General features: G+C 39.8%; 1 protein-coding gene across 5 annotated transcripts in view; it reads right to left on the reverse strand.

The window, feature by feature from the left end:
* The window catches only part of NBAS (NBAS subunit of NRZ tethering complex), a 367,149-nt gene that overhangs the window by 178,656 nt on the left and 163,006 nt on the right, over positions 1–25,487 (reverse strand). For all 5 annotated transcript variants that reach the window (XM_086700060.1, XM_086700059.1, XM_086700058.1 and 2 more), the window contains 5 exons: positions 22,748–22,933; positions 20,867–21,040; positions 10,953–11,086; positions 4,747–4,809; positions 2,136–2,258 (listed from right to left, as the gene is read on the reverse strand). In XM_086700060.1, the coding sequence (XP_086556186.1) occupies positions 2,136–2,258; positions 4,747–4,809; positions 10,953–11,086; positions 20,867–21,040; positions 22,748–22,933 (680 nt within the window). The remainder of the gene's footprint in view (positions 1–2,135; positions 2,259–4,746; positions 4,810–10,952; positions 11,087–20,866; positions 21,041–22,747; positions 22,934–25,487) is intronic.

The following is a 25,487-nucleotide window of genomic DNA, read 5'->3' on the forward strand; positions in this document are numbered from 1 at the left end:
ACCAGCTGGATAAAATCAAACCTAAGCATTGTCTAGCTGAATCAAATTCTCATAGCCCAGCTGTTCTTCTGGAAGCCATCAACAATGGGACAGATGGTATTAATGTTTTCTCACACATGGCTAGCCATAAGTACAGGTTCTAATTGAAATAAATTATAAGACATTATTTACAATGGCCTTTGCAGAATACATTCAGTAAATATGAACCAAAAGTAGAACCTGAAGGCACTATACCAGATTTGCAAATTAACAGAGAGATCCCTAAACACAAACATGATGTATTAGTTACAGCCCTGGAACAAAGGAATATTTTCCGGGGAGAAATAGCATTGCATTCAAGATGGTAAAACTTGATTTGTGTAGATTCAATGAAATCTGCTACCATTTAAAATATGCATAAGGATATTCCATAGATGCTGAAGGCCAAGCTATGGTAGCATACATGAAACAATTAGGATTCACTTCAAATTAACTAGTTTGAAAAAAAAAAAAAAAAAGAGGCCATATTCTCTTACATATTCAAAGTTGAACAACCATGAGAGATGAACTATAAGGACTTCAGAAGTATTTGAGGGACTCAAAGGAAGGACAGGAAGTAATCTAGCTGCAACAGCAAGGCTTTCTTGAAGACGAGGTTCTAGAGTCAACATGATCAGAAATATTGACCATTTGTTTATAGTTTTTAAAAAAAATCTTAAGGGGTACCCAGGTGGCTCAGTCGGTTAGGCGTCCGACTTCGACTCAGGTCATGATCTCATCGTTTGTGAGTTCGAGCCCCGCATCGGGCTCTGTGCTGACAGCTCGGAGCCTGAAGCCTGCTTCGGATTCTGTGTCTCCCTCTCTCTGTTCCTCCCCAGCTCGCACTCTGTCTCTCTCAAAAATAAATAAAGATTAAAAAAAAAAAAAACTTAAGACTTGAGTTGCGAAAACTTTTTAAATTATTCATTTAATAATTATTGGGAGAGGACCATCGATATATGAGGTCCTTTATTCGATGTATGGGAACTATAACACTTGCCCCAGAGAAGCTTATGATCTCAAAAGGAACATAAGGCACACACATCAATCACTATGAGTACACTAGTGAAAAAGACAGAGATAGGGAGAGACAAATACAAAATGTCAGGGGATTTCTTAGGAAGGAGAGTTCCTTGAGTAAACCACCAAGCAGTTTGCTACTGTTGACTGGGACAGGATTCTCGGAGACATCTGGGTGGTGTATGTTCACCCATCTACCATCTCAAGGTTGTTATTGTTTATAAGTAGGTCTGAAGGGTCTTAATGCCCTTACAGTCCCACCATAACTATGTGGCACGTGGCAGGTTGGCTCTCTCCAGCTCAGACCTTGACAGAAAGGCCTAACTTATGTATATTACCTACAAAAAACACACTTCAAATACAAAACCATAAATTAATTAAACGTTAAAGGTATACCATGCTATATACCAAAAGACACATCATGCTAACACCAATAAAAGGAAAGAGAGAGGAAAATTGTACACAAGGAACTAGAGCTGTCTCTATTTGCAGATGGCATAATATTCAGGAAAACCTACTGGAACTAATGCAGGAGTCCAGCAAGGTAGGAAGACACAAGCTCAATATATATCAAAATTTTAAAAAATATATTTTAACACATACCAATAACTCTATACACTAGGAATGAGCAATACAAAAATGAAATTAAGAAAATAATTCTATTTATAATAACACAAGAAAATAAAATATCAGGAATATTTTACGGTACATGAATATTCATAGCTTTATCTGTAAAAGCCAAAACTCAAAACAACCCACATGTCCCTAAACAGGTGAATAGGTCAACAAAGTGTGATAAAAGTACAGATCAGTGGTAGTCTAGGGTAGGGGTGAGGGAGTGATGGGGAGAAGCTGAAGGGAGGGGAACATAAAGAGGCAAAAAGCAGCTTTTAAGAGTGACAGATATATTTATTACCTTGATTGTGAGATGGTTTCCTGAGTATATACATATACCAAAACTTAACAAATTCTACACTTTAAATATGTGCAATTTATTGTTGGTCAATTATAACTCAATGAATTAAAAAAAAAAGAAAAGAAAAATACTACTATTTTTAACCATATACAAGTATTGATTAATTCTGTTCATTACTTACTTCCGACCAGTATGCCTGGTCAATCTGACCATCAGCGCGCGTGCCTCTTCTGAACTAGACTGAGTGTTCTTAACAAACGAAATCGGTTTCTCAAGTCCGTGTTTCTCCAAAAGCTCTGACACACTTAAAATGAGAAAAGGATATTTTAAATTTTTTTAAATGTTTTTATTTATTTTTGAGACAGAGAGAGACAGAGCATGAGCAGAGGAGGGGCAGAGAGAAAGGGAGACACTGAATCTGAAGCAGGCTCCAGGCTTTAAGCTGTCAGCACAGAGCCCAAAATGGGGCTCAAACTCACAGACTGTGAGATCATACCTGAGCTGAAGTCAGACGCTTAACCAATTGAGACACCCAGGCGCCCCGAGAAAAGGATATTTTAAAGTCTTGTTACCAAACCAAAAAATCTAAGAATCTTATACATGTAGCATTTAGGTGTTTAGTATTTAAAAAAATATATAGCATACAGAATGACCCAATTTTACAAATTACATTAATTCTTAGCCAAAAAAAGTTAACAATTATGTATCCAATTTCATATCCCATACTCTTATGACAATGTACTTAGAACTAGTAACTATTTTTTCAAAAGTATGACATATCTTTATCTAAAAATAGTTTTTGTAATTTTCCTGTACTCTAAAAGCATCAAATCAGTAAAACAAGCAAAATCTATCATTTCAATACCAAGCTTTAACTCTGAACAAACCTGCTGAGTAACTTATTATAGGCAAGGCTGTTAGAAAAGCAATAAACGGGGCGCCTGGGTGGCTCAGTAGGTTGAACGTCCAACTTCAGCTCAGGTCACGATCTCGCGGTCTGTGAGTTCGAGCCCCGCGTCAGGCTCTGTGCTGACAGCTCAGAGCCTGAAGCCTGTTTCCGATTCTGTGTCTCCCTCTCTCTCTGACCCTCCCCCATTCATGCTCTGTCTGTCTCTCTCTCTCAAAAATAAACAAACGTTAAAAACAAAAAAAATTAAAAAAAAAAAAAAAAAAAGAAACAATTTTAGAGTTGGAGCCCCAGAAATACCACAAGGCTTAATCTCCCTCCAAAATCTATTCTATAAAAATATAAAATATGTCACAAATTTTGTCTCATATGAATCTTCTTGAGAACTGGTTTGCCTCCCCGAACCTCACATTTGTGAATTAACTACTACTGGACTCACAGAGTGACTGGTTAGACTTCACTAGCTCTTCATAAGAACAGGTTTCGTGGGTCATGTCACCTGGTATTAGGTATGCTAAAACATTTTTCAGTAATTGGTGGCTATGAAGTGGAACAGAAATAAAAAGTCCTTATTTTAAAAAATGACTTAAACTAAAGAGGCAAAGGCATGGGTACCATCCAGAAACTGACAAGGGGTTACTGTTTCCTTGAGGTTCTAAGAGCATAATGTGACATCAGGACCACGCATGGTTACGCCCAGGGAACATATGGGAAATATATCGTGTTTATTTTACTGTATCTTTGTGAGATAACTGTTCTCAATTTCATTAGACGAAAAAAAACTGTAATCCTCAAATTTGTAAGGAATGATTCTATAGTGGTTTAATCCACTAAGCTTTACTCAAAACGATGCTCAACTTTTCAGGGACATTGGGGACAGAAGAAACACAGCCAACCTAAAATAAGCAAAGCTTGAAAACAAAGAGCAAGCTTGATTTATTAAGCATTTTTCAAGAAAAAAAAAAAAACTATAACTTTCAGAACACAAAGTAACACCTTTCAGTCTAGGCAATAATAAATAGAAGAAACAGTGGTCTGGAGGCAACTGAACAATTAATTCTTCATTAAACTCCCATACATACACAGCACATAAAAACACTGTTTCCTTAAATACAACTTGAAACATTTTTATACTCAAGCCCCTTAAATTGAATGAATAAAACTTCTAATTAGTAGACTCCAAATTATATACTTTACTATTTTATCACCACTATAAAGTGATGGTATTACCTATTAATCTATAATTATATATATTGGAAAAATTCTTATCCCTAAAATTTTAATACAGATATTTAAAAATTACTCAAGCACCTTCATATACACATATAAATACTAGTAAACAGCACATGACTTCCTAAATACTAAATTGGGAAATTTCAGGCTCCAAGACAAAGTTTAATGCTTCATTTTGACAGTAAAGAATATGACTACAGAGTTACTGGAAGGCTTTAGTGCAGTTTGATCTAGTTCAGATAGTCCATCAAGTGCAATATGCCCAAAAAATGAAAATCAGGAGTATAATAAATATTGTTTGCTGAAAGATACAGTAATTGCTGCAGAAACTAACATTTCTGTGTAGGAGGCATTTTAAAAACTTCATCTAACATTAATTCCATAATCTCCATGAGTTTGAAATTCTAAATAAGAAAGCCGAAGGCTCAAATATCACAGAGCCTGTAAGTGGCAATGCTTGGATTTGAACACAGGTCCGCCAGTCTTCAACGTCCAGGCTCTTACTACTCTACATAGGCTAGCTGTACGTTTGCATTAAGAAAATGCACTCAAATAGAAAGTCAAACTGGAAATACACTAGACATACTAAAGGTAGTATTTCTTGGACAGACCTCCTCCCTCAGCACAAAGCCAACAGATTCATTTTTCTCACCTGAGAATTTGTTCCAGTTGGTCGACCATATCATGAAGAGCTGCGGTTGCCTCGGTTTTAGGACTAAAGGATTAAGAGGAAAAAAAATTAAAAAGTTTCAGGAGTAGCTTCTTATATGAAATATAAGACTCAATGAAGTGAAAAAGAGAAACGATGTTTCCCTTATAGTTAATATACAACAATATTACACTGCCTGGGCAAAATTTTAGTCATCTCCTGAATGCATTCAGCCAGCATCTTTCACAACTCAAGAGATGAAAATTAAAAAAAATATTGGACTAGAATGATATTCTCTATTACTGATTAGCATGATATGGACAGGTATTTACTGAAGAACTTTTTGCTCAATTCTGCTAAAAGCAACAAAGAATTATAAGTCAATTTTAGTCTTCTCTTTTTTTTTTTTTTTTTCAACGTTTATTTATTTTTGGGACAGAGAGAGACAGAGCATGAACGGGGGAGGGGCAGAGAGAGAGGGAGACACAGAATCGGAAACAGGCTCCAGGCTCTGAGCCATCAGCCCAGAGCCCGACGCGGGGCTCGAACTCACGGACCGTGAGATCGTGACCTGGTTGAAGTCGGACGCTCAACCGACTGCGCCACCCAGGCGCCCCTTTAGTCTTCTCTTAAAAAAAAAAAAAAAGAGGTAGAAAGTAAAATCACCATTTGGTTCTGTTCTTTTAACCAAGAAAACAGGTTAGGAAGCATGGCCCTGCACATTGGCTTTCTCCTCCACCTGTCTATAACCCTACCACCCCCTAGAAGTTTCCATTAGGATTCTGTATACTCAGAAGATTTCTCCTATGTCATCATTCCCTCTGCACCCACTTCAATATTAAGGAACCAAAAAAAAAAAGCAAGGCTATCATGTAGATAATCCCTGGAAGGTAGTGGAGATAAAAAGTAAGGCCTCTCTGAGGACGCATGTGGACAGGGGACTAGGAGAAACATTATCATGGCAAACATCATACACTAATACAAATGTGGCTGGTAGATTTAGTATGGAACAACACACGTACAAGTGAATGCAGGGATTTGGCACAAAAGCTGAGACGCTACTACAAAAGTCCCCTTCCATCCAGTACAACTCTGCGTCCCTAATATGGAGGGACTGCCCTCAGCCGAGCAGCACCGCACCTGATGCTCTCCAGTGCCCCCCACCCCAATGATGCAGCTGAATCCCAGCCAGGTCTTAGGGTTTTATTAATAAGATGACCAAATAAAACTCTTCATCTGAACTTAGAAAATTAAAAATGTCCTAACTTGAACCCCCAAAAATACTCACTATAAAACTATCAATCTTTCCTGGTCTCAATCTATTTGGCAATTATTTGTGCAGTTTACAAAGATTACACTATCCTTTAAAACCAATTTGAGGCCTTGACCTAGAGTGTTAAGTTAGGGTATGTTCCACTTAAAGTCCTTCAGAAGGTCAATTGTCACAGCTACCTTCTATTAACCCACGACAGTAATTTCTTAACTATCATTGTGTAGCTCTACAATAAACATTTGTCACTGTCTTTCAAGAATATGGTGTTCCTCCGTTGTGAATTGATAATTCACGAACATAATAAGTTTTTTTTCTTTTTTTCAGCCAGATGGAACATGCTGCCTATGTAAGGTACACGAAAAATTAATGAGGTTAAATAAGTGTTCATTTCATGGCGAAAAAACACATAGTTTACCATTTGGTAAATAATCATGTAACTGCTAAAAACAAACAACTAATCACAGGAAAATACAAACTGACAAACTTGGCATGAAGAAAAAAGAGAACCTCAGAAAATACTCTGAGGCTCTGAATTTTAATATGGGGCTAATTTAAAATGACATGTTATTTAGAAAATTATAAATGTGAAATATAATCATTAAGAAATAAATGGAAAACAAGAGAGTATCAGGCTATATTTTTTATTTACAAAAAAAAAAATCTGTCAGATCAAATATCATTAATCTAAAGCCAAGATAAAGAGACATTTCTTAGCCTAGACACTCTTCAAAACCACACTAATTCTGTAATGTAACTGTAATGTCTACATTAAAAAAATGTTCTTTTAATATCATTCCACTGATACTTTACAGTAGGCAAATTACTGTTCAAAAATTAATAGATAGGCTCTAGTTGATATTTATGCTTATTTGATCTTCCTGAAAAACAAAGTCTAATACATTTATTCCTAAAAATTACACACATTACTTGGACGTCAATGAGTTTGACTAGCAGATTCAAAGACCACAACAGAGGCACAAAGCTGAAAGACAGACCATCAAGTTTCCCAGCTGGGCCATCGAAGGGAAAAAACTCCCATCACTCTGCTTTCGGACACAGATGTTAAGAGAGGCCTCTGCATCTCTTGTAACCCTCTGCAAAGAGTAGTTTTACTACTAACACCCTGACAGCCACTGGGTTGAGGTTTCTAAATGATGGGTACAAAATCGGCTACTACATTCGGTAACCGAACGTAGGTTGCTACCAAATCGGTTACTACAGTCCCTTTACCAGCCTTCTGCTGCCTACTGAAGGCCCATGGCTCTCAGGGGGGCCCACGGTTCCCACAGACACAGCTGCTGTTCCTGTTGCTCTTGACTAAGGATGGGAGGTGGCCAATGGTCATAGCTGTATAGGTCTGGGTAATACATACATGTAGAGTCACTCTGTGATTTACCTTTCCCTACATGAAGATTCCTTCAACTGAGACCAAGGAAGGAAAGGATGTATTAAGCACTACTATGGTCTCCATTTAGCTTTACTGTGACAAGTCTCATTGCCTGCATTCCTTCTTGGTGGTCAGTACTGAGACCCCTGCTGAGGGGAGATGAACGATCAAGATCTCCAAACTACCCAACATCTCTACGACATAATGGACAACATCTGAGAACACCACAGACCCAAAACATCCAAAACTGAAACCTGAAACAAGAGGACAAATGAGGTGCTCACACACAAGGCCACCCCTCAAGCACTCCTACCATGAAAAGGCTTCAGCCTGTCATAGGCTGCCAGACAGATTTTTCATGTCTTAGATATAAAGTAATGGCCAAGAATCACTGGACATGAAGGAAAGTCCCTAACGGTAAAAGCAGAGATACAAACAAACAGGATACGAATACTGAGAGACCATGGTGAGAACGTGGGTAATGCAGGGAACAGAGGAACAGGTACATGTGCATCTCTGAAACAAGACTAGGATACTATTTTATTTTAAATGTTCCTGGAATTTAAATAAGAAAGCCAAGCTAAATTTTAAAATTTGAAAGAGGGATGAGAAGATAAAACTGAAGACACTCTTAGATCATTTAACAGAAGATCAAAAAGTGGGCAAAAGAATAAAAGGGGTAGTAAACAAAGAAGAAAGTGCAAAAAAAAATAGAGAAAGAAAGAGAGTAAAAAAAAAAAAGGGAAGGAAGTAAAAATAAAATTACCAAGGAAACTGATTAGGGAAGAATATAAGAAAATTTCCCAATGATCTGAAAGACAAAGAGTTTCCAGACTGGAACAGACTAACTAAGTGAACACCACAACAATGCATTTAGACTCACAATAAAACACACCCTTACGATACAGAGATGAAGAGAAGGTATTGAAATATCCAAAAAGGAAGAAAAGCCATATATAAAGTAACAACTTAGAATGATATGGGACTACCTGACATCCTGGGAGGAGAGGACAAGATGGATGCCTTCAAAACTCACAAGGAAAAGATAATTATAAACCTAGAAATGCAGACACAGCCAAGCCTACTATCAAGTTTAAGGGGGCAATTCTGGTTATCTTTCTGACATGGGACAGTCTTCAAATCAAAATGCCTCCATGTAACCTTTGACAGGAAGCTATTAAGATTTTGCTCCATCAAAATGAGAGAATAAGCGAAGGAAGGAGAAGAGAAGAGATCTCAGAAATGCAATATGCAACACAAGAGAGGCGCAGCAAGTCCCGGGATGGCAGTTGCTCAGAACACACAACAATTAATTCACATCAAAGCAAGAGAAAAGACAAGTCCAAGACGGAGGCTTCAAAAGGAAGACAGGGGGAGAGAAGACAAGAAAAAGGGAAGGAACTGAGATATCTTTGTAAAGAAGAGTTTTACGTTCCATCGGAAGACCGAAGGAGATAAATGGGAACAAAGCAAACAACAATAAAGGAAATGATCCAATTCAGGGACAACAAAACGCTACAAAAAAAGGAAATATAATCATACCCAGCTCTGTAGAAACAACATTTACTAACACAGTGATGAAACTACAGCCTTAACCACACTGACAGAACAGTAGGACAAGCAGGTATGGGGAGAGGTAGACCTCCATGAAAGGAAGTCAAGAATCATGTAGCACTGCGGCAGCAGCATGAGCCTACTGTTTTAGAGGAGGCAGGCAAAGACCAGAAGAAAACCATTACCTACGCAAGTGTTCCTGTTAGAAGACAGGTGTTCAAGCATGACGAAGGGGGGCAGCAATCAACTGTTTATCGATCACAAGTCTTTCGATTCCTTCACTTTCATGATGTGCATACATTGCTTTATAGTTAAAATTTAGGAGATGATGATGTCTGTTTGGACTCTTGATTTTAGATCGGCACCTCCCACCTCCACTCATTTGTTTCTCTCCATGACGCAGGCTTTTCAAAGTGAGAAGACCAGTTGACTTGCAGAGTGCCTCACCCTCCGTATGTATCTGTTTCCTTCATGTGTTCTTGGACTTGCTCCCCTATCCCCTGATTTACTGTAAAGCAGAAGTTCAGCTCAAGGACTGTAGATTCAGAGTGAACAATTTTACTCGTAATGCATCTCTGCAGGAGGCACAGAACACCAGGCTGACCGTGATACCACACGTGGTAGCTTGATTAAAGATGGTGGCAGTCAGACTTGTACTTTATAAAGCTAAATCTCCCCTTTGAAATAACAAAAGAAATATATTAAAAATATGCTGAGCTAATACTTTGGTATCACGCAAATATCTTTTACCCATCAATCTTTCACCTGACCGCAGTCCCGTTAATGACTGCATGAAACCATTATTTCACACTGGGATGCAAAATTGGTGATTTCTATCATTCATTTCACAAAAAATAAAAATCTCCTTAAAGGAAAAGAGAGAGGCAGCAGCATTAGTCACAACAGTCAAGACATGGAAACAACCTAAGTGTCCATCAACAGATGTATAAATCAAGAAAAAGTGCTATTTACATGTACACAGTGGAATACTATTCAGCCACACAAGAGAAGGAAATCCTGCCATTTATGACAACATGGATGGGATTTAAGGGCATTATACTAAGAGAAATAAGTCAAAGACAGACAAATACTATAAGACAGTCTCACTTATATGTGGAATCTAAAAACCACCACCACCTCCTCATAGAAAAAAATCAGATTTGTGGTTACGGGGGATGGGAGTGGGTAGAGTGGGAACCGAATAAAGGTGGTCAAAATGTATAAAACTTCCAGGTGTAAGAGAAGTACGTACAGGGGACATAATGTGCTAAGACGGTTATGAAGCAACATGTTCCAGTCAAGGAACAATCTGGGCAAACAACTGAAACCAACCAAAACACTGCTGTATGCTATTTTCGAAAGAGTAAAAGATCTCATCACAAGGTAGAAAACTTACTTATTTATGTATGTATGTGTGTATGTATGTATCTGTAGAAGACGAGGGATGTTAACTAAACAGACTTGTCGCTTTACAATGTATGGATATCCAGCCATTACGTTAAACACTTCAAATTTACACGGTGTATATTAATTACAGCTCAATAAAACTGAAAGAAAAATAAAGTAAAATAAAATTATTTATATTCATCCATGATTACTTAACATGCTTATTGTAAGCAAGGGCCCAGAACAAATAATTCATAGATTACCCCAAGCCCATAAATATGAAAAAAGCTTCATGAAAAACACAACTGGAAACAGAGATATCACTGTCTATGCACTTAAAATTAAGAATTTTTCATCGTGGTGGTGGTATTTTTGTTTGTTTTTTAATGGATAATTTATCCAAGTTGACAAAATTACAGTGACTGCTCATACACTGTTGGAAAAACAAAAGTTTATCTCTAGGCTACAGGTTTGCAGATGATTTCATTTTCTTCTATACATGTTTTTATATTCCCCAAATTCTAATGAACACTCAGGGAAACAACATTTTCGTTTCAGCTGTTAGGACAAAAAAGACAACAATAAGACTGGCACACTGTGGATTCTCACCCGTATCCTCTTTGTGGAAGACATTCTAGTATGTCGTAACAAAGGGACAGCTGGTCATTTCGTTCACAGTTGTAGATACACTCTAGAGCGACTGCCATCAGTTGGTCCTGATCAGGAATAATTTTTTGCTGCAGCTACAGAGAAAATAAAGCATGCTGTAGTAAGAGTCAGATTTATAGTCCGTCTTTCCCTAGCTCAGTACAACTGTCAATAGAATATTAAATAGTGCAATTAATCACCTGCAAAAACAAATCTTGATTTTTCTTTAGCTTACAGACTTTCGGGGTCTTTAATAATTCTGAATGAAATCACATTTTAATTACAGAATCAGCTAGAAAAGATAATTTGTACCCATAAGCTTTGCATCTGCTGAAAACAGATTCTTCAATTTATGACCCATTCAAGATAAAGTGGATAGAAGAAACACAGCGAATTAAAAAGGCACTTCATTAAAAACATTTCTAACCCTAAAGCCAAATTTTATGTGTTTCAATTACAAAAATATATAAAATTCCTTAACTAATATTCAGAGATGTTTGAACCTACTATTTTTCAGTATGCATTATATATTAGTCATGTAACTAAACAGCACTGACAGTCTATTCAAAAGAACACACTCTGGTGCAGAAAGAATGGCTACCTTGGGTCACTGTCTTCTATAGGATACACCCTTTCCATCGCAAATCAGACTCCCATTCTGGAGTATTTTCTAGGATATAAAAATACTGTATTTGTGCCTTGTTTTTCTCATCTATACAAATGGATATTAACAACTCTCCATAATGTCACAGTTGTGAGGACTAAATAAATTAATACGTGAAGAACGCTGACATGATTACCACCAAAGAAATGAAAATAGAAAGCGGAAACTATATTCTTAGAGCCCTATTCAATGACAAAGTAAGTTTAGAGCCCTCAATGACAAAATAATTTCCATAATAAAGACCTAGTGGGGTTCAGCATTTTAGCAGAAATTCACAAAACAGATAAGAAAGTGATGGAGAGAAGCTACCAAAGGCATCTATCGTCTCGCTGGAAAAATCACATGGATGGACGGAAGAAGAAACATTCAAGGTTATGAGGAAAGTACAGTTTTCTGAGGTAGTATGGTTACAGGAGTTCTACAGATTTCTTCAAGGTGTTAAGAGAAAAACATCCCATTAACTTGACATCGACACGTGACAGTTATCCAAGGTTGCAAAGTGACAGACTGGTTAAAGAGACAAACAGGGCACAGTAAAAGTCATTATTGTTTAATTAAAATCGCTAACTTTTCCTGATTTCTTACTGTGTGCCAGGTACTATTTCTATGTGCTTCACACGCATGAATTCTCAATTCCTCAAACCACCCTGTAAGGTTAATACTAGTTCTATTTTGATTCTACATAAAGGGGAAACTGAGGCCCCAAGAGGCCCTATAACTTGCTCACGGCACAAAGCTGGCTGTGGTCAGGCCAGGAGTCAAATGCAGGCAACTGGCTGCAAAACCAGGGCTAAGGATACCTGCTCTCACAGCCCCACAGCCTGCAGGAAAAGCCCCTCAGCCCTGCAGGAACCGGCCCGCGGGAACATTTCACAGTAAGAATGGGAGAGACTGGCAAAAACTACAGTATTCAACAATGCACTCCTACAGGAAAATGAAAAAAACAAACCAGTTTGAATGAAAAGGAATAAATGGAAAACCAACTGCAGCAGAAGCCAAACTCTTTGATGTTTCCCTGGATTCCCCTGCTTCCTTTCCTGCCCTCCCTGCGACACTAAAGAACCACTTGGAAGTTAAAGGTTCTAAAGTCCATACTTGATCATGTATGTTCAAAATCTCCTGCTGAAAACCCTTTTGCAGTCCTACGATGTGAAAGGTAAAAAATGAACTTTCTGCCTTCCACTCAAGTCCTTCGTGCCTGGTGCCAGCTCACTGTTCTGGTCCTACAAACCTCTATGCAAATTTTAGTTCACTCAAATTCAATTACTTGCCTTCATCTAAACATGCTATTAGTCTGATTATGTCTCCTTGTCGTAGTGTACTTCTCAAAAACTCAGTCTTGCCCTATCTACGACCTCCCTAATAATCCAGTTTTATCTCTGCCTGGCTTGAACTTCAATTGGACTTGGCCAGATTTTTACAGCCTCTTACATATGCTCAATAAATGTTAATCCAAAGACTCTATCCTCATTCTACTCTGATACATAAATTATTTTTTCCTCTTTATATTCCTATGGCATCTTTTTGTTTGCTTCCCATGCCATTCAGTATATCTTTCCTAATGCAATCTATTAGCACATAAATTGTAATGATCACCATTTTAAGGCACTTACCATTTGTGTTCTGTTCATCTACCTACAAGATATCTAACTTCATGAAGTATAAAACACACTTCCTCTTATTTCCATCATGCCTGCCCTAATATCTCAGTAGTGACTATGAAACCATCATTTGCCCCACCTCAAGCTAACAGAAAAGAGCCCCTTTAAAACTTTCTAGGAAGTCAGTGAGTCTTCCCCACCATGAGTAGCAGATTATTCTCCATGCTACACAGCAAGGTAAAGTGTAGGAAGATTATAATTTTATTTTAAAGAACAGTCTTGGGTGGCTCAGTTGGTTAAGCGTCTGATTTCACCTCAGGTCATGATCTCACGGTTCATGAGTTTGAGCCATGCATTTGAACCTGCTTCAGATTCTGTATCTCCCTCTCTCTCTGCTCCTCCCTTGTTTGTGCTCTGTCTCTCTCTCTCTCTCAAAAATAAACAAACATTAAATGAATGAATAAATGGATGAATGAATAAATGAATTATAAATAAATAAATAAATAAATAAATAAATAAATAAATAAATAAAAACACTACAGGCAAGTAGATGAAGAGCAGATGATAAGACAGGATATCTGGAAAACCCCAGAGAATGAAGCAATACAAGAAACTAGTAAAGGGGCAGAATACAAAATTAACATACAAAATGAATAGCTTTCATATATAAAACCAACAAACAGAGGAAGTGAAGGTAGGGAAAAGTTAATTTATAATAGAAAAAGAGAAAACTAAAGGCTTAGGAATAAATTTAACAAAAATTGTGCACAAGCTACATGAAGAACATTTTTAATACACCTGAAAGACAGTAAAAAAAAGACAGAATATAATGATACCCTCTTTTTTTTTAATATGAAATTTATTGTCAAATTGGTTTCCATACAACACCCAGTGCTCATCCCAACAGGTGCCCTCCTCAATTCCCATCACCCACTTTCCCCTGCCTCTCACCCCCCATCAACCCTCAGATTGTTCTCATTTTTTAAGAGCCTCTTATGGTTTGCCTCCTTCCCTCTCTGTAACTTTTTTTTTCCCCCTTCCACTCCCCCATGGTCTTCTGTTAAGTTTCTCAGGATCCACATAGGAGTGAAAACATATGGTGTCTGTCTTTCTCTGTAGGACTTATTTCACTTAGCATAACATTCTCCAGTTCCATCCACGTTGCTACAAAAGGTCATATTTTATTCTTTCTCATTGCCACATAGCATTCCATTGTGTATATAAACCACAACTTCTTTATCCATTCATCAGTTGATGGACATTTAGGCTCTTTCCATAATTTGCCTACTGTTGAGAGTGCTGCTATAAACATTGGGGTACAAGTGCCCCTATGCACCAGCACTCCTGTAGCCCTTGGGTAAATTCCTAGCAATGCCATTACTGGGTCATAGGGTAGGTCTATTTTTAATTTTTTGAGGAACCTCCACACTGCTTTCCAAAGGCACCCGTTTGCATCCCCACCAACAGTGCAAGAGGGATACCCCCTCTTTTTGAATAGGATGACTGGATGTTATAGAGATACTGGCCTCTTGCTCTCTCTGCCCCTCCCCAGCTCATGCTCGTGCATGTGCATGAAATTAATTAACTGAACCTTAAAACTTCAATAAATAAATAAATAAATAAATATTAGTCTTGCTAGGCTAATTTACAAATTTAATATAATCACAGTAACTATAAGCTATTTTATGGAATCAAACAAGTTGTACTACAGTTCAGATGAAGAAACAAACTTTTATAAGAATAGCTTTAAAAAAAAAAAAAAAAACCTAGGGAGAAAAACTATAAAGGAACACCACCCTTACCAGACTTTAAAAGCACACTATAAAATCTCTATAATTAAACAGTTGGTCCCAGTGTACAGACAAACCAGTAACAATATAAAAACTCTAGGGGAGCCTGAGTGGCTCAGTCGGTTGAGCATCCAACTCCGGCTCAGGTCATGATCTCACAATTTATGAGTTCAAGCCCCGCGTCAGGCTCTGTGCTGACATCTTGGAGCCTGGAGCCTGCTTTGGATTCTGTGTCTCCCTCTCTCTCTGCCCCTCCCCCGCTCACACTCAGTCTCTCTTTCTCAAAAATACATAAACTTGCAAAAAAAATTTTTTAAGTCTAGAATTAGAACTAAATGGAAATCTGATATAAGACAAAGGTGGCATCTCAAATCACTCTAGAAAAGACCAAATTTATAATAAATGGTGCTGGGACAACTAGGTAACCATCTGAGGAATGAAATTAGACCTCATGTCACCACACAAAAAAGTGAACTCCAAGTAGATTATGGATCCACACAGAAAAATAAAATCATACAAGTACTGAAAGAAAATGAGTGGATTCTTCTTTGACCTTGGAGGGAAAGGCTTGCTCACCATGACTCCTAATACAGAGGCAATAAAAAATTGCTCAATTTGTCTACACATAGAGATAAAAATTCTGGCTGACATAACCCACCAGAGACAGAGTCAAAAGATAATCTACCAACTGAAAGAAATATACACAATCCATACCATTAAAAAGGGGGGTAATTATGCCAATGTACCTGAATTTCTACAAAAGCAAAGCACAAAGGAACAAAAATCCAAATGAAAAACGGGGAGAAGACAGGAATGGACAAGTCACCAAAAAAGAGATAATCCCCTCAAATACATGAGGACATTTCAAATTCACTCATAATTAAATGCAAATTCAAACACCCCTGAAATACCACTTTCTACTTCCCACATTAGTAAACATTTTAAACTATGGCAATGAATTCTGTCCACAGAACTGTAGAGCGACAAGCATGGTCTTATACCGCTGGTAGGAATGTCAACTGGACCAACCGTCCCCCGTCCCCACCGCCCCGAAGGAAACTCTGGCAATGCCAACACAACCCTTGCCTGTAGGCTCAGGATGCCCATCGTAGGAACACACCTTGAAGGCACACCAAAGACACAAAACCGGGGCGCCCGGGTGGCTCCGTCGGTTAAGCGTCCGACTTCGGCTCAGGTCGTGATCTCACAGTTCATGGGTTCGAGCCTCGCATCGGGCTCTGTACTAACAGCTCAGAGCCTGGAGCCTGCTTCGGATTCTGTGTCTCCCTTTCTCTCTGGCCCTCCCCTACTCATGCTCTGTCTCTCTCTCTCAAAAATAAATAAACGTGGGGCGCCTAGGCGACTCAGTCGGTTAAGCGTCTGACTTCAGCTCAGGTCATGATCTTGTGGTTCATGAGTTCGAGCCCCATGTTGGGCTCTGTACTGACATCTCAGAGCCTGGAGCCTGCTTTGGATTCTGTGTCTCCCTCTCTCCCACTCACGCTCGCACTCTCTCTCTCTCTCTCAAAAATAAACATTAAAGAAAAATTTTTTTAATAAATATATAAAATAAACATCAAAGACACAAAACCACATGGGAACAAGTTATTCACTATAGCATCATTTGCAATTACAAAATACTAGAAATAACAGAAAGCTGGGGAGACTGAATAAATGAATTTTTACTTTTATTATTTTAATTTATATAGCCTCACATGGCTAGAGGTTACCATACTTAACTGCATGGTAGAGTATAAATTTTTCAGTTCCCTAAGGAGTATGGGCCAAAAGCAGGCAAGCAGGAAATTGAAGACAAGAGTTTAAAGTGTTAAGTAGACTTTCCCATTTATGCCACTGCTGGGATACAGGGCCTACGTCAGCACCCAAAGCTTCCAAACTCAGGCCTCTGGAGGACTGCACCATAGAAATATAGGATAGCTGGAAAGAGGAAAGTCCTTCTGAACCTTGAAACAGTTTGATTCCCCATCAGATGAAAGTGACCTTCATCACTAAGAGAACGACAGGAGGAACAGAAAAACAGGAGTGGGAATTATTTGCAGCATATAGCAAGTGGATTTCCACCAGAATCACTGGATAAATCGTCAAGTGCACATTCCAGATCCCTACCCCCCAAATTCTCATTATATCTGGGTTGGGCCTAGAAAACTGTTATTTTTTTTTTAATGTTTATTTATTTTTGAGAGAGAGAGAGAGAGAGAGAGAGACAGAGACAGAGAGACAGAGAACAAGTTGGGTAGGGGCAGAGAGAGAGGAAGACACAGGATCCAAAGCAGGCTCCAGGTTCTGAGCTGTCAGCACAGAGCCTGACATGGGGCTCGAATCCACAAACTGTGAGATCATGACCTGAGCCGAAGTTGGTTGCTTAATTGATTGAGCCACCCAGGCGCCCCCACCCCTTTTTGTTTTAAAGTCTTGGGCACCTGGATGGCTCAGTCAGTTAAACGTCCAACTCTTGATCTGCTCAGAGTTTGTGAGTTCGAGCCCCAGCGTTAGGATCTGCGATGACAGTGCAGAACCTGCTTGGGATTCTCTCTTCCCTCTCCCACTGTCCCTCCCCTGCTCACACTGGCTCGCTCACTGGCTCTCTCTCTCTCTCAAAATAAATAACAATCAAAAAAATTTAAGTTCATAGTTCCCATACACAGATGCATTTTTAAAATGCTAGTACAGCAGACAGAGAACATGTGAAGGCAGAATATTTTATTCCCAAATCCTCTTCATCCAGACTTGCCCAAGTTCCTTCACAAGTTCTACTTTCCAAAGGGCCATTCAAGCAAAGAACAGCAGCTTAAAATCACAGAGGAGTGCTTAAAGTCAGGATGTTATACAAAAGAAGAAGAGTTTGTAGCATACACTACAGTTAAAAGGGCGAGTATGTATCTGTATTATTGTCCCCAAATATGCACTCCCTTCTTCCCAAGACAGGATTATGCTTCCCTGCCTTGTTAACATCAGGCTTGGCCACAGACTTCCTCTAGCCTGTGAAATGTGACCGGATGTCACGTGACATACGTTGAGCTGAGTTTTAAGAGTCACTGTGCAGTTCTACTTTGTTCTTTTTCCCTGTGCCACAGCTCAGCAAAGGGGGCCTGCTCTTTTAGCCACGTCCCAGAGCGAACAAGACATGGAACACAAGAGAAGCCCAGCTACAGCCTGTATGACACTTGCAAGTGATGAATATCTGTTCTAACCTACTCATTTGTTAATGCAGCGTAACTTAGTCCAAGCGGTCTGATACAGAAATCACTGCTCCCGTGATATTACTGTAAATACTCTGCGCCTAACACATGGCAGATCTTTTTGGAAAGGGCCAAGTAAAATAAAATAAAAACAATGCTCCAAGCACAATCCTCATAAGCAAACAAATGGAATCAAGTGACCTAAAGCATCATAATGAAACCTAGTTTCAGTCCCTCGCTCATCATCTGCCCTCACAAAATTTACTGAGCACCTGCTCTCTACAAGGCACTGACACTCTGGCAACACACAGATGCAGGGGACATAGAGAACACACATAGGAAACAAGGGTGGGAGAGACAAACATGAGTGTTTTAATAAAAATAAATAAATACCAATTATGAGAGTGTGACATGGGTTATTACAGAGGCAGGGACGAGACCTGTCATAGCACAGGTAAGTCACAGGTGTCCCAGCAGAGGGAATCTTAGACAGCAGGATCTTGAAGGGCAGGCAGATGTCTGCAAAGGGAAGGGAAGAGAAGTTGACCATTCCTAACAAAGGAGACAGACTATTAAGACATAAAGAGGCATGAAAGACCGAACAAGGTGAAGACAGGGTGAGAAGTTCAGTGTGAGTGAACTAGCACATTCCTTCACAGAGGGAAATGAGGCTCAAGAGGCAGACTAGAAACAGACCACAAAGAACCCGCTAGAAGCCTAACGTTTACCCTGTGGACATTGGTAAGCCACTGGAGGCTTCCCATAGATCATGATCCATGAACATGAGCAAAGTTCTGTTGTGGAAAGATAATATTGTTAGATATATAGAGGTTGGATCAGAAAGGAAGAGCCCAGCAACTCCATTGTTCTCTGCTTTGATGTTTACATATTTCAACAAAAGCAAATGACCGTATGTTTTATTCAAAAGGCACATGCTAAATTGCCAAGTAAAAACAACAAAAAGCTGATGACATACAAAGGATTTACAAGACTCTGTAAGGAAGAAGTATCACAAACAAGATTACTAGAAAGAATTTAAAGTCACTTCCTTCTTCCTCATAAAACATTCATTTTCAATCCATCCTGCTTCTCACATTGTGTTCTGCGGTCTTAAGCAACCCACCCTTGGCTCACAGTAAACCACCCCAAATTCAAAACCAGAATACTAAACGGGAGCTGCTTATGAGAAGATAGAAAATTTTAAAACGCCAAAGAATAGATATATTTCTGACAAACGACCCTTTCAGAAACCAAAAAATGTGTAAGGTTAGCTAAGCAACGTTTTCCTTTTTTATCTGGATTATACGGCTTAAGACCATACACTTCAGAAGACTTCAGACTGCAATAAAGGTTAGCTCAAGGAAGTGCACTCAATTCGAATTCTGGATTGGAAGAAGGCTGCAATGGCCTCTGGCTTGAACCCCAATCCAACCCTTTGACTCTCACTACAAAGTCAGGGCGTTCGAGTGGCCACGCCACCCCGCTTGAGCCACTGCCAGCCAACAGAACGGGAGCCAGTATCTCTTAAAACAACATATTTGATTTAGGGCTAAATTAAGAGGTTATTTACTTTGCTAAAGTATACTGTACTTAACAAAATGACTTATTGCCAGTGAATGTGAACAACGGCTTGAATTCTACAGCAGTACAGAGCTTTAAACACAGCTGACCCTTGAACTGTGTGTCCACTTATATGCCAATTGTTTATAAATACGCGACAGGACTGTAAATGTATTTTCTCATCCTTATGATTTTCTTAATGACGTTTTCTTTTCTCCAGCTTACTTTATTATGAAGATACAGTACAGAATACATCTAACATTCAAAACGTGTTAACCGGCTATTTATGTTATTGGTAAGGTCAACAGTAGGCTACCGATAGTTGGAAGTTTTGGGAGAGTCAAAATTATAAATGGATTTTCACCTGCGTGGGGGGGCGGGGGTTGGTGCTCCTAAATGCTGTGTTGTTTGAGAGCCAATATATAGTAGTCTTAAGCAAATACAAGAGATATTAAGAAAAATCAGAGTTCCTTATGACATCCTAAAGATTTTCATAAGTATTTTGAAGGTCCTAAAGGGTGAGAATCTTTTCTTCTTCTCCTGGTGTTAGGGTAAAGCATACTGGTTAAGAAAACAGCTGTGAAATTAAAATACCTATGTGTGAACCCAGGATCCACTCCTAACCTTGTGACCCTGGACAACTGCCTAACCACACTAGATCACAATTTTCTTTCCCTCCAATATTAATAAAAAATATCTACATCATAGGATTGCTATAAGGATTAAATGGGTTAACACTTGTAGAGTGCCTATCTATAGTAAGAATTCAGTATCTATCAACTATTAGTTTTTTTGGTATTGATATATATCTATATATATAATCAATATAATAGAAAGTCAACAAATTTATGAGTAAATAAATCAAAGTACATATAAACTTCCAAAAAATTAGTGGACTGAATTGTTGAAACATTTTTAAAGAATAATATGACAACGATTTTCTTGTCTGTTTCAAGTGAAGTTACTTGCAAAGCCTATTATAACAAACTGACAAATAAGACATAATTATGCAGAGGAAGAGGTGCAGAGATTTTTTTTAGAAGTTAGAGTTTCTACTTACATCTGGTTTGGAGTGCTGAAATATCTTCAGGGGAAATTTTAAGTCCCCTTTAGCTAAAGTTACTAAATATTCTTTTAATAGCTCATTAGCCACACCAGGAGACTGTTTCTCACAACGATGAAGGAAGGGAACCATCCACTGGTAGGCACTTGTCACATACTTGTCCTCAGAACACTGAAAATACAATCAACCAAAACAAACACACATTAAATACCTATCATACCAGACAACAAGTTCAAGAGACTGATGTTAAAGAGTTGAAGGCCAACACTTCCTAAAACAGACACTCTGGTTCACCTCTCCCAGGCAGCCTGAGAGGTAGCAGAATGGCCTTCTGCCTGGGGCTTGTACAGTGGACAGCACTTGGGGCCCTCTCTTCAGGACCAGGGCCACTCTGGGTCCCTCACAGCCTATGCCCAGCTCTGGAAGACAAAAATGTTACTACTACTGCTCCAACATGAGGTCTCCCAGAGTAAAGAGAGGTTCCACCTGCAAAAGTGTGTGTGTGCATGTGTGTGCGTGTAAAAGATGTCTCGAGAGAGATGGAGAGAGAACAAGCGAGCCCAGAGATGGGAAGAATAAAACAGAAAAAAGCAAAGAGACAGAGGAGCATAAAAAAGCTCTAGAAGGGGGGCGGCTGGGGCTCAGTTGGTTGAGCATCTGACTCTTGGTTTCAGCTCAGCTCAAGATTTCACAGTTCATGGGTTCAAGCCCCATGTCGGGCTCTGCACTGACAGTGAGGAGCCTGCTTGGGATTCTCTCTCTCCCTCTCTCTCTGCCCCTTCCCACACTCTCTTTAGCTCTCAAAATAAATAAACTTAAAACAAAACAAAACAAAACAAAAACCTCTAGAAGACAACTACTTCAGAATAGTCTCTGAATCCCAGAGTCTCTCCCTTCCTTTTATCTTTTCCTGTTTTGTTTTTCCCCTTTACATCCACCTTCACAAAACTCCAAATGACACACATAATTTTACTCATTCTCCCTGACATCATACAATTCCTTCTTTTAATTACCCCAGGAGATACACCTAAATCCCCTAAGAGGAGTCTTACATGTAACACAAATCAATTCTCACTGGCTGGAAAATCAGTGGGGGAAAAAAACTAGTAAGCAAAATGGAAGGCAGGGCCAGAGGGAGAGAGAAAAGGCTGACTGATAAGAGGGAGAAAGAGGACAAGAGAGAAAAAGGAAGGAAGACGAAAAAGAAAGTACATGAGAAAAAAAGAGAAGAGTCAGGGAGAAAGGAGAGCGCGTGGGGCAGTGCAGGGACAAGGATTCCATGCCTTACCCGGCCACTTGGAACCAGTCTGGCCTGTGACAGCTGGCCCCCCACAGCCCCACCGTTCTGATCTCAAAGGTGCCTCTCTATTCAGTGGGTTCATGAGAAACCAGGTTCTAACGTTGGGGGGTGTTTCCTCCCCACGGTGACCCGAGAAGAATCTAAAAGTGGCTGGGCAAACCCTCCTGAACTTACGAGCCAGTAAGCCAAGATGTTTTCTTCACACAAGCACCCAGCCCTCTGAATCCAGTACTTTTGTGTAAGCAAAACAGAGAAGTAATTGGGAAATTTAACATAGTGAAGGCCTAGAAACATGACTCCTAGAATGACCAGCTAGTTTAGAAATCTGCTAGCTAAAAGAAAAAAAGAAGTTATATACAGATGATTATGAATAAAGGGCAAGCAAGGTACAAGAACAGCCAAAATAGTTTGGGATGCCTTCAGTAATTTATTCAAAAACTGGATTTTTTTTTTTTTTTTTTTTTTTAAGTCAAGAAACCTTCCTTTATTTACTAAATTCTCAGGTTTGGAGGCCATTTTATCTTTGGCTTTGAGACCCACGTTAATCCAAGTGCACAGAAAGTTAAAATAAAACATACGCTACTCATCAGCAATCTTAGTTTTTCAATGTCTTTCATCTGCTGGAGTTCTTTCAGGGTTAGGGTTAAATCGCACCCAGCTTCATAAACCAAGGCTTCCAGGGTAACCAAATTATCACAGAGAACCAGCAAACGGGGAATGTTCCGCTCCATTCCGAGTCGAATGAGTGACAATGCACAGTCGACCTGAAACAGAAAAGCGACAGGAAGACTGAGTGTTTCATCTCCCACATCTTCTACAGTCAAAGCCTCCTGTACAGAATCAGACTCTTGTGATCATCTTCTATAAGATTGCATTATCAGTAACATACATTTATTTAATACAAAAACATTAGAGTTCTTTAGCAAATGTATCAGCAAACTGTTTCAAAAGAATCAGTAAGAAATACTGAAGATAACGAAAGACAAACATCTTAAACTCATAGAGCATGACAGTTTAAGAGCAATTTCATATATATTTGTCTATTCTTACGACATTAACACGGGGGGCGAGGGGGAGCTATTTAGTGATAATGCCAAATTAATCCTACTTTCACTATATCATTCTGCTCCAAAAACAAAATGTTTGCTTTCATATTCCTGTTCGCTACCTACCCTTCCACAGTGCCTCCTATATAAAAAACATTCAATAAATAGTTGCTGAATGATGAACTCCGGTAGACCCTTTCTCTGTCTCCATTCAAATATTTGCCCTTCACTGAGACCAAGACGAAGTATGATTTTCCTAGACATGCTCAGGACACAGCAATTTGACTCCCTATCACTTGACTGGGTTTATGAAAGGACATAATTCGGGCTGATGGCAAAATCATCTAACGTGGCCTTAACTCACCGCTTCTCGTACTACTCACTTACACCCTCATCCTAGACTACCAGTTATTTCCTAAGGACCTTCCGTGAACCAAGCACCATTCTAAGTGTTAGGAATAGAAAACTGATGAGGTCTCTTCCTTCAGTGATCTCCACCTCATAGGAAAACTCACCCAGTAAATCAAAGACTGAATAGAGCAAGGATGAGTGGGGCCTCAAAGAAGGGGGCACATGGCCCACCTGCGAGTGTCACAAAGTCTCCCTGAGGGAGAAACACTTAAAATGTGCTGTAGAGAATCCGTGGATACTGGGGTCACCTGGGGGGCTCAGTCGGTTAAGTGTCCGACTCTTGATTTCAGCTCAGGTCATGATCTCGTGGTTCGTGAGTTCGAGCCCCACATTGGGCACTGAGTGAGGATCCTGCTTGGGATTCTCTCTCTCTCTCTCTGTCCCTCTCTTGCTCTCTCTCTCACTCAAAATAAATAAATAAACTTAAAAAAAGAAAAAAAGAATCTGTGGATATCAGCAGGTCACAAGGAAGGAGGGCAAGAGAACAGCATGGAAGGCAGAGAAGCGTCCCGTGTTGTGAAAGTACAGTTCATTCTGCAGGATCCCAAAGACTGGATGAAGCGAAGCAATGAGCAAAATGGCTGGGGCAGTAGGGAGGCACCACAGAACAGAGAACACTGTTCACCGAGCTAAGGAAGGGGCAGGTTATCCTGAAATCCAAATACGGCCAAAGGATTTTGAACTGAGGCATGTCAGGAGCAGATGTCCGCCCAAGAAAGAACATTCGTTTAGTAAGTACGTGCTGAATGGTGGGTTGGAAGTGGACTGAACAGGAAGCAGGCAGACCGGTTCAGAGCGCTGCACTTACTGGTGTCAGAAGACTCTCTACTAGTGACAAGAGCAGCACCCTGGGGGACAAAGCCAGAAGACGTGGGCCACCCAGAAGAGATGAAAACGAATGGCTAAGACAAGGATGAGGGGAAAGCATGAGGGCATCACAGAAGCCACACAGAGGAGCCTGCGGGAAGGAGGAAGCAGTGGTGTCAAAGGATGAAGCAGTAAAGTAACAGAGGAAGGGGACTTGACATTAAGAAGCAGTTTCAGTGGAATGGCAGGGGTGGCCGGACTCCAGACAAACGAGGAGCAAAGAAACGTGGAGAAAGTGATCGCAAAGAGCGGAGGGGACTATGTCCGAGCTGAGCTGCGACAGAAGGAAGGCAGCTGCAGCCAAAGCCAGGGAGAATATGGCTCTAACTTTGTTGTTGTTGTATTTTAAAAAACAGGAGTGGGGCGCCTGGGTGGCGCAGTCGGTTAAGCGTCCGACTTCAGCCAGGTCACGATCTCGCGGTGTGTGGGTTCGGGCCCCGCGTCAGGCTCTGGGCTGATGGCTCAGAGCCTGAAGCCTGTTTCCGATTCTGTGTCTCCCTCTCTCTCTGCCCCTTCCCCGTTCATGCTCTGTCTCTCTCTGTCTCAAAAATAAATAAACGTTGAAAAAAAAAATTTTTTTTAAAAAAAACAGGAGTGATTTCAACTTTAAGACCAAAAAAAAAAAAAGTTGACAGAGCAGAGAAGGAGAGGTTGAAGCCACTGGGGAGAGAGAAAAGATGACAGACAGAACAGCCCTGAGCAGGGGGGAGTGTGGACTCCAGCAGCCTGAACGCAAGAGAAGAGACCTCTTTCTCTGGGAAAAGCCGGAAAGAGGAAGGACAAAGGGAAGCGAGTTCTCAAGTTTCCCAGTGAAACACAGGCAAATCATCTTCCGGGAATGAGTGGGAATGAGGCCGAGGTGGTAGATCCGGGAAAGCAGAAGCAGAGAAGGGGGAGGGACAGCGCATCAAGGCGAGGCAGGAACAGCAGTATTAAAGGACCACCCTCCAAGCCCTTCTAATAAGACCCAGGCACTGACTGGTACAGATGCAGT

The sequence above is a fragment of the Puma concolor genome, chromosome A3, assembly GCF_028749965.1.
Source record: "Puma concolor isolate L17-30 chromosome A3, mPumCon1.1.hap2, whole genome shotgun sequence".
In the NCBI taxonomy this organism is placed as follows: Eukaryota; Metazoa; Chordata; class Mammalia; order Carnivora; family Felidae; genus Puma; species Puma concolor.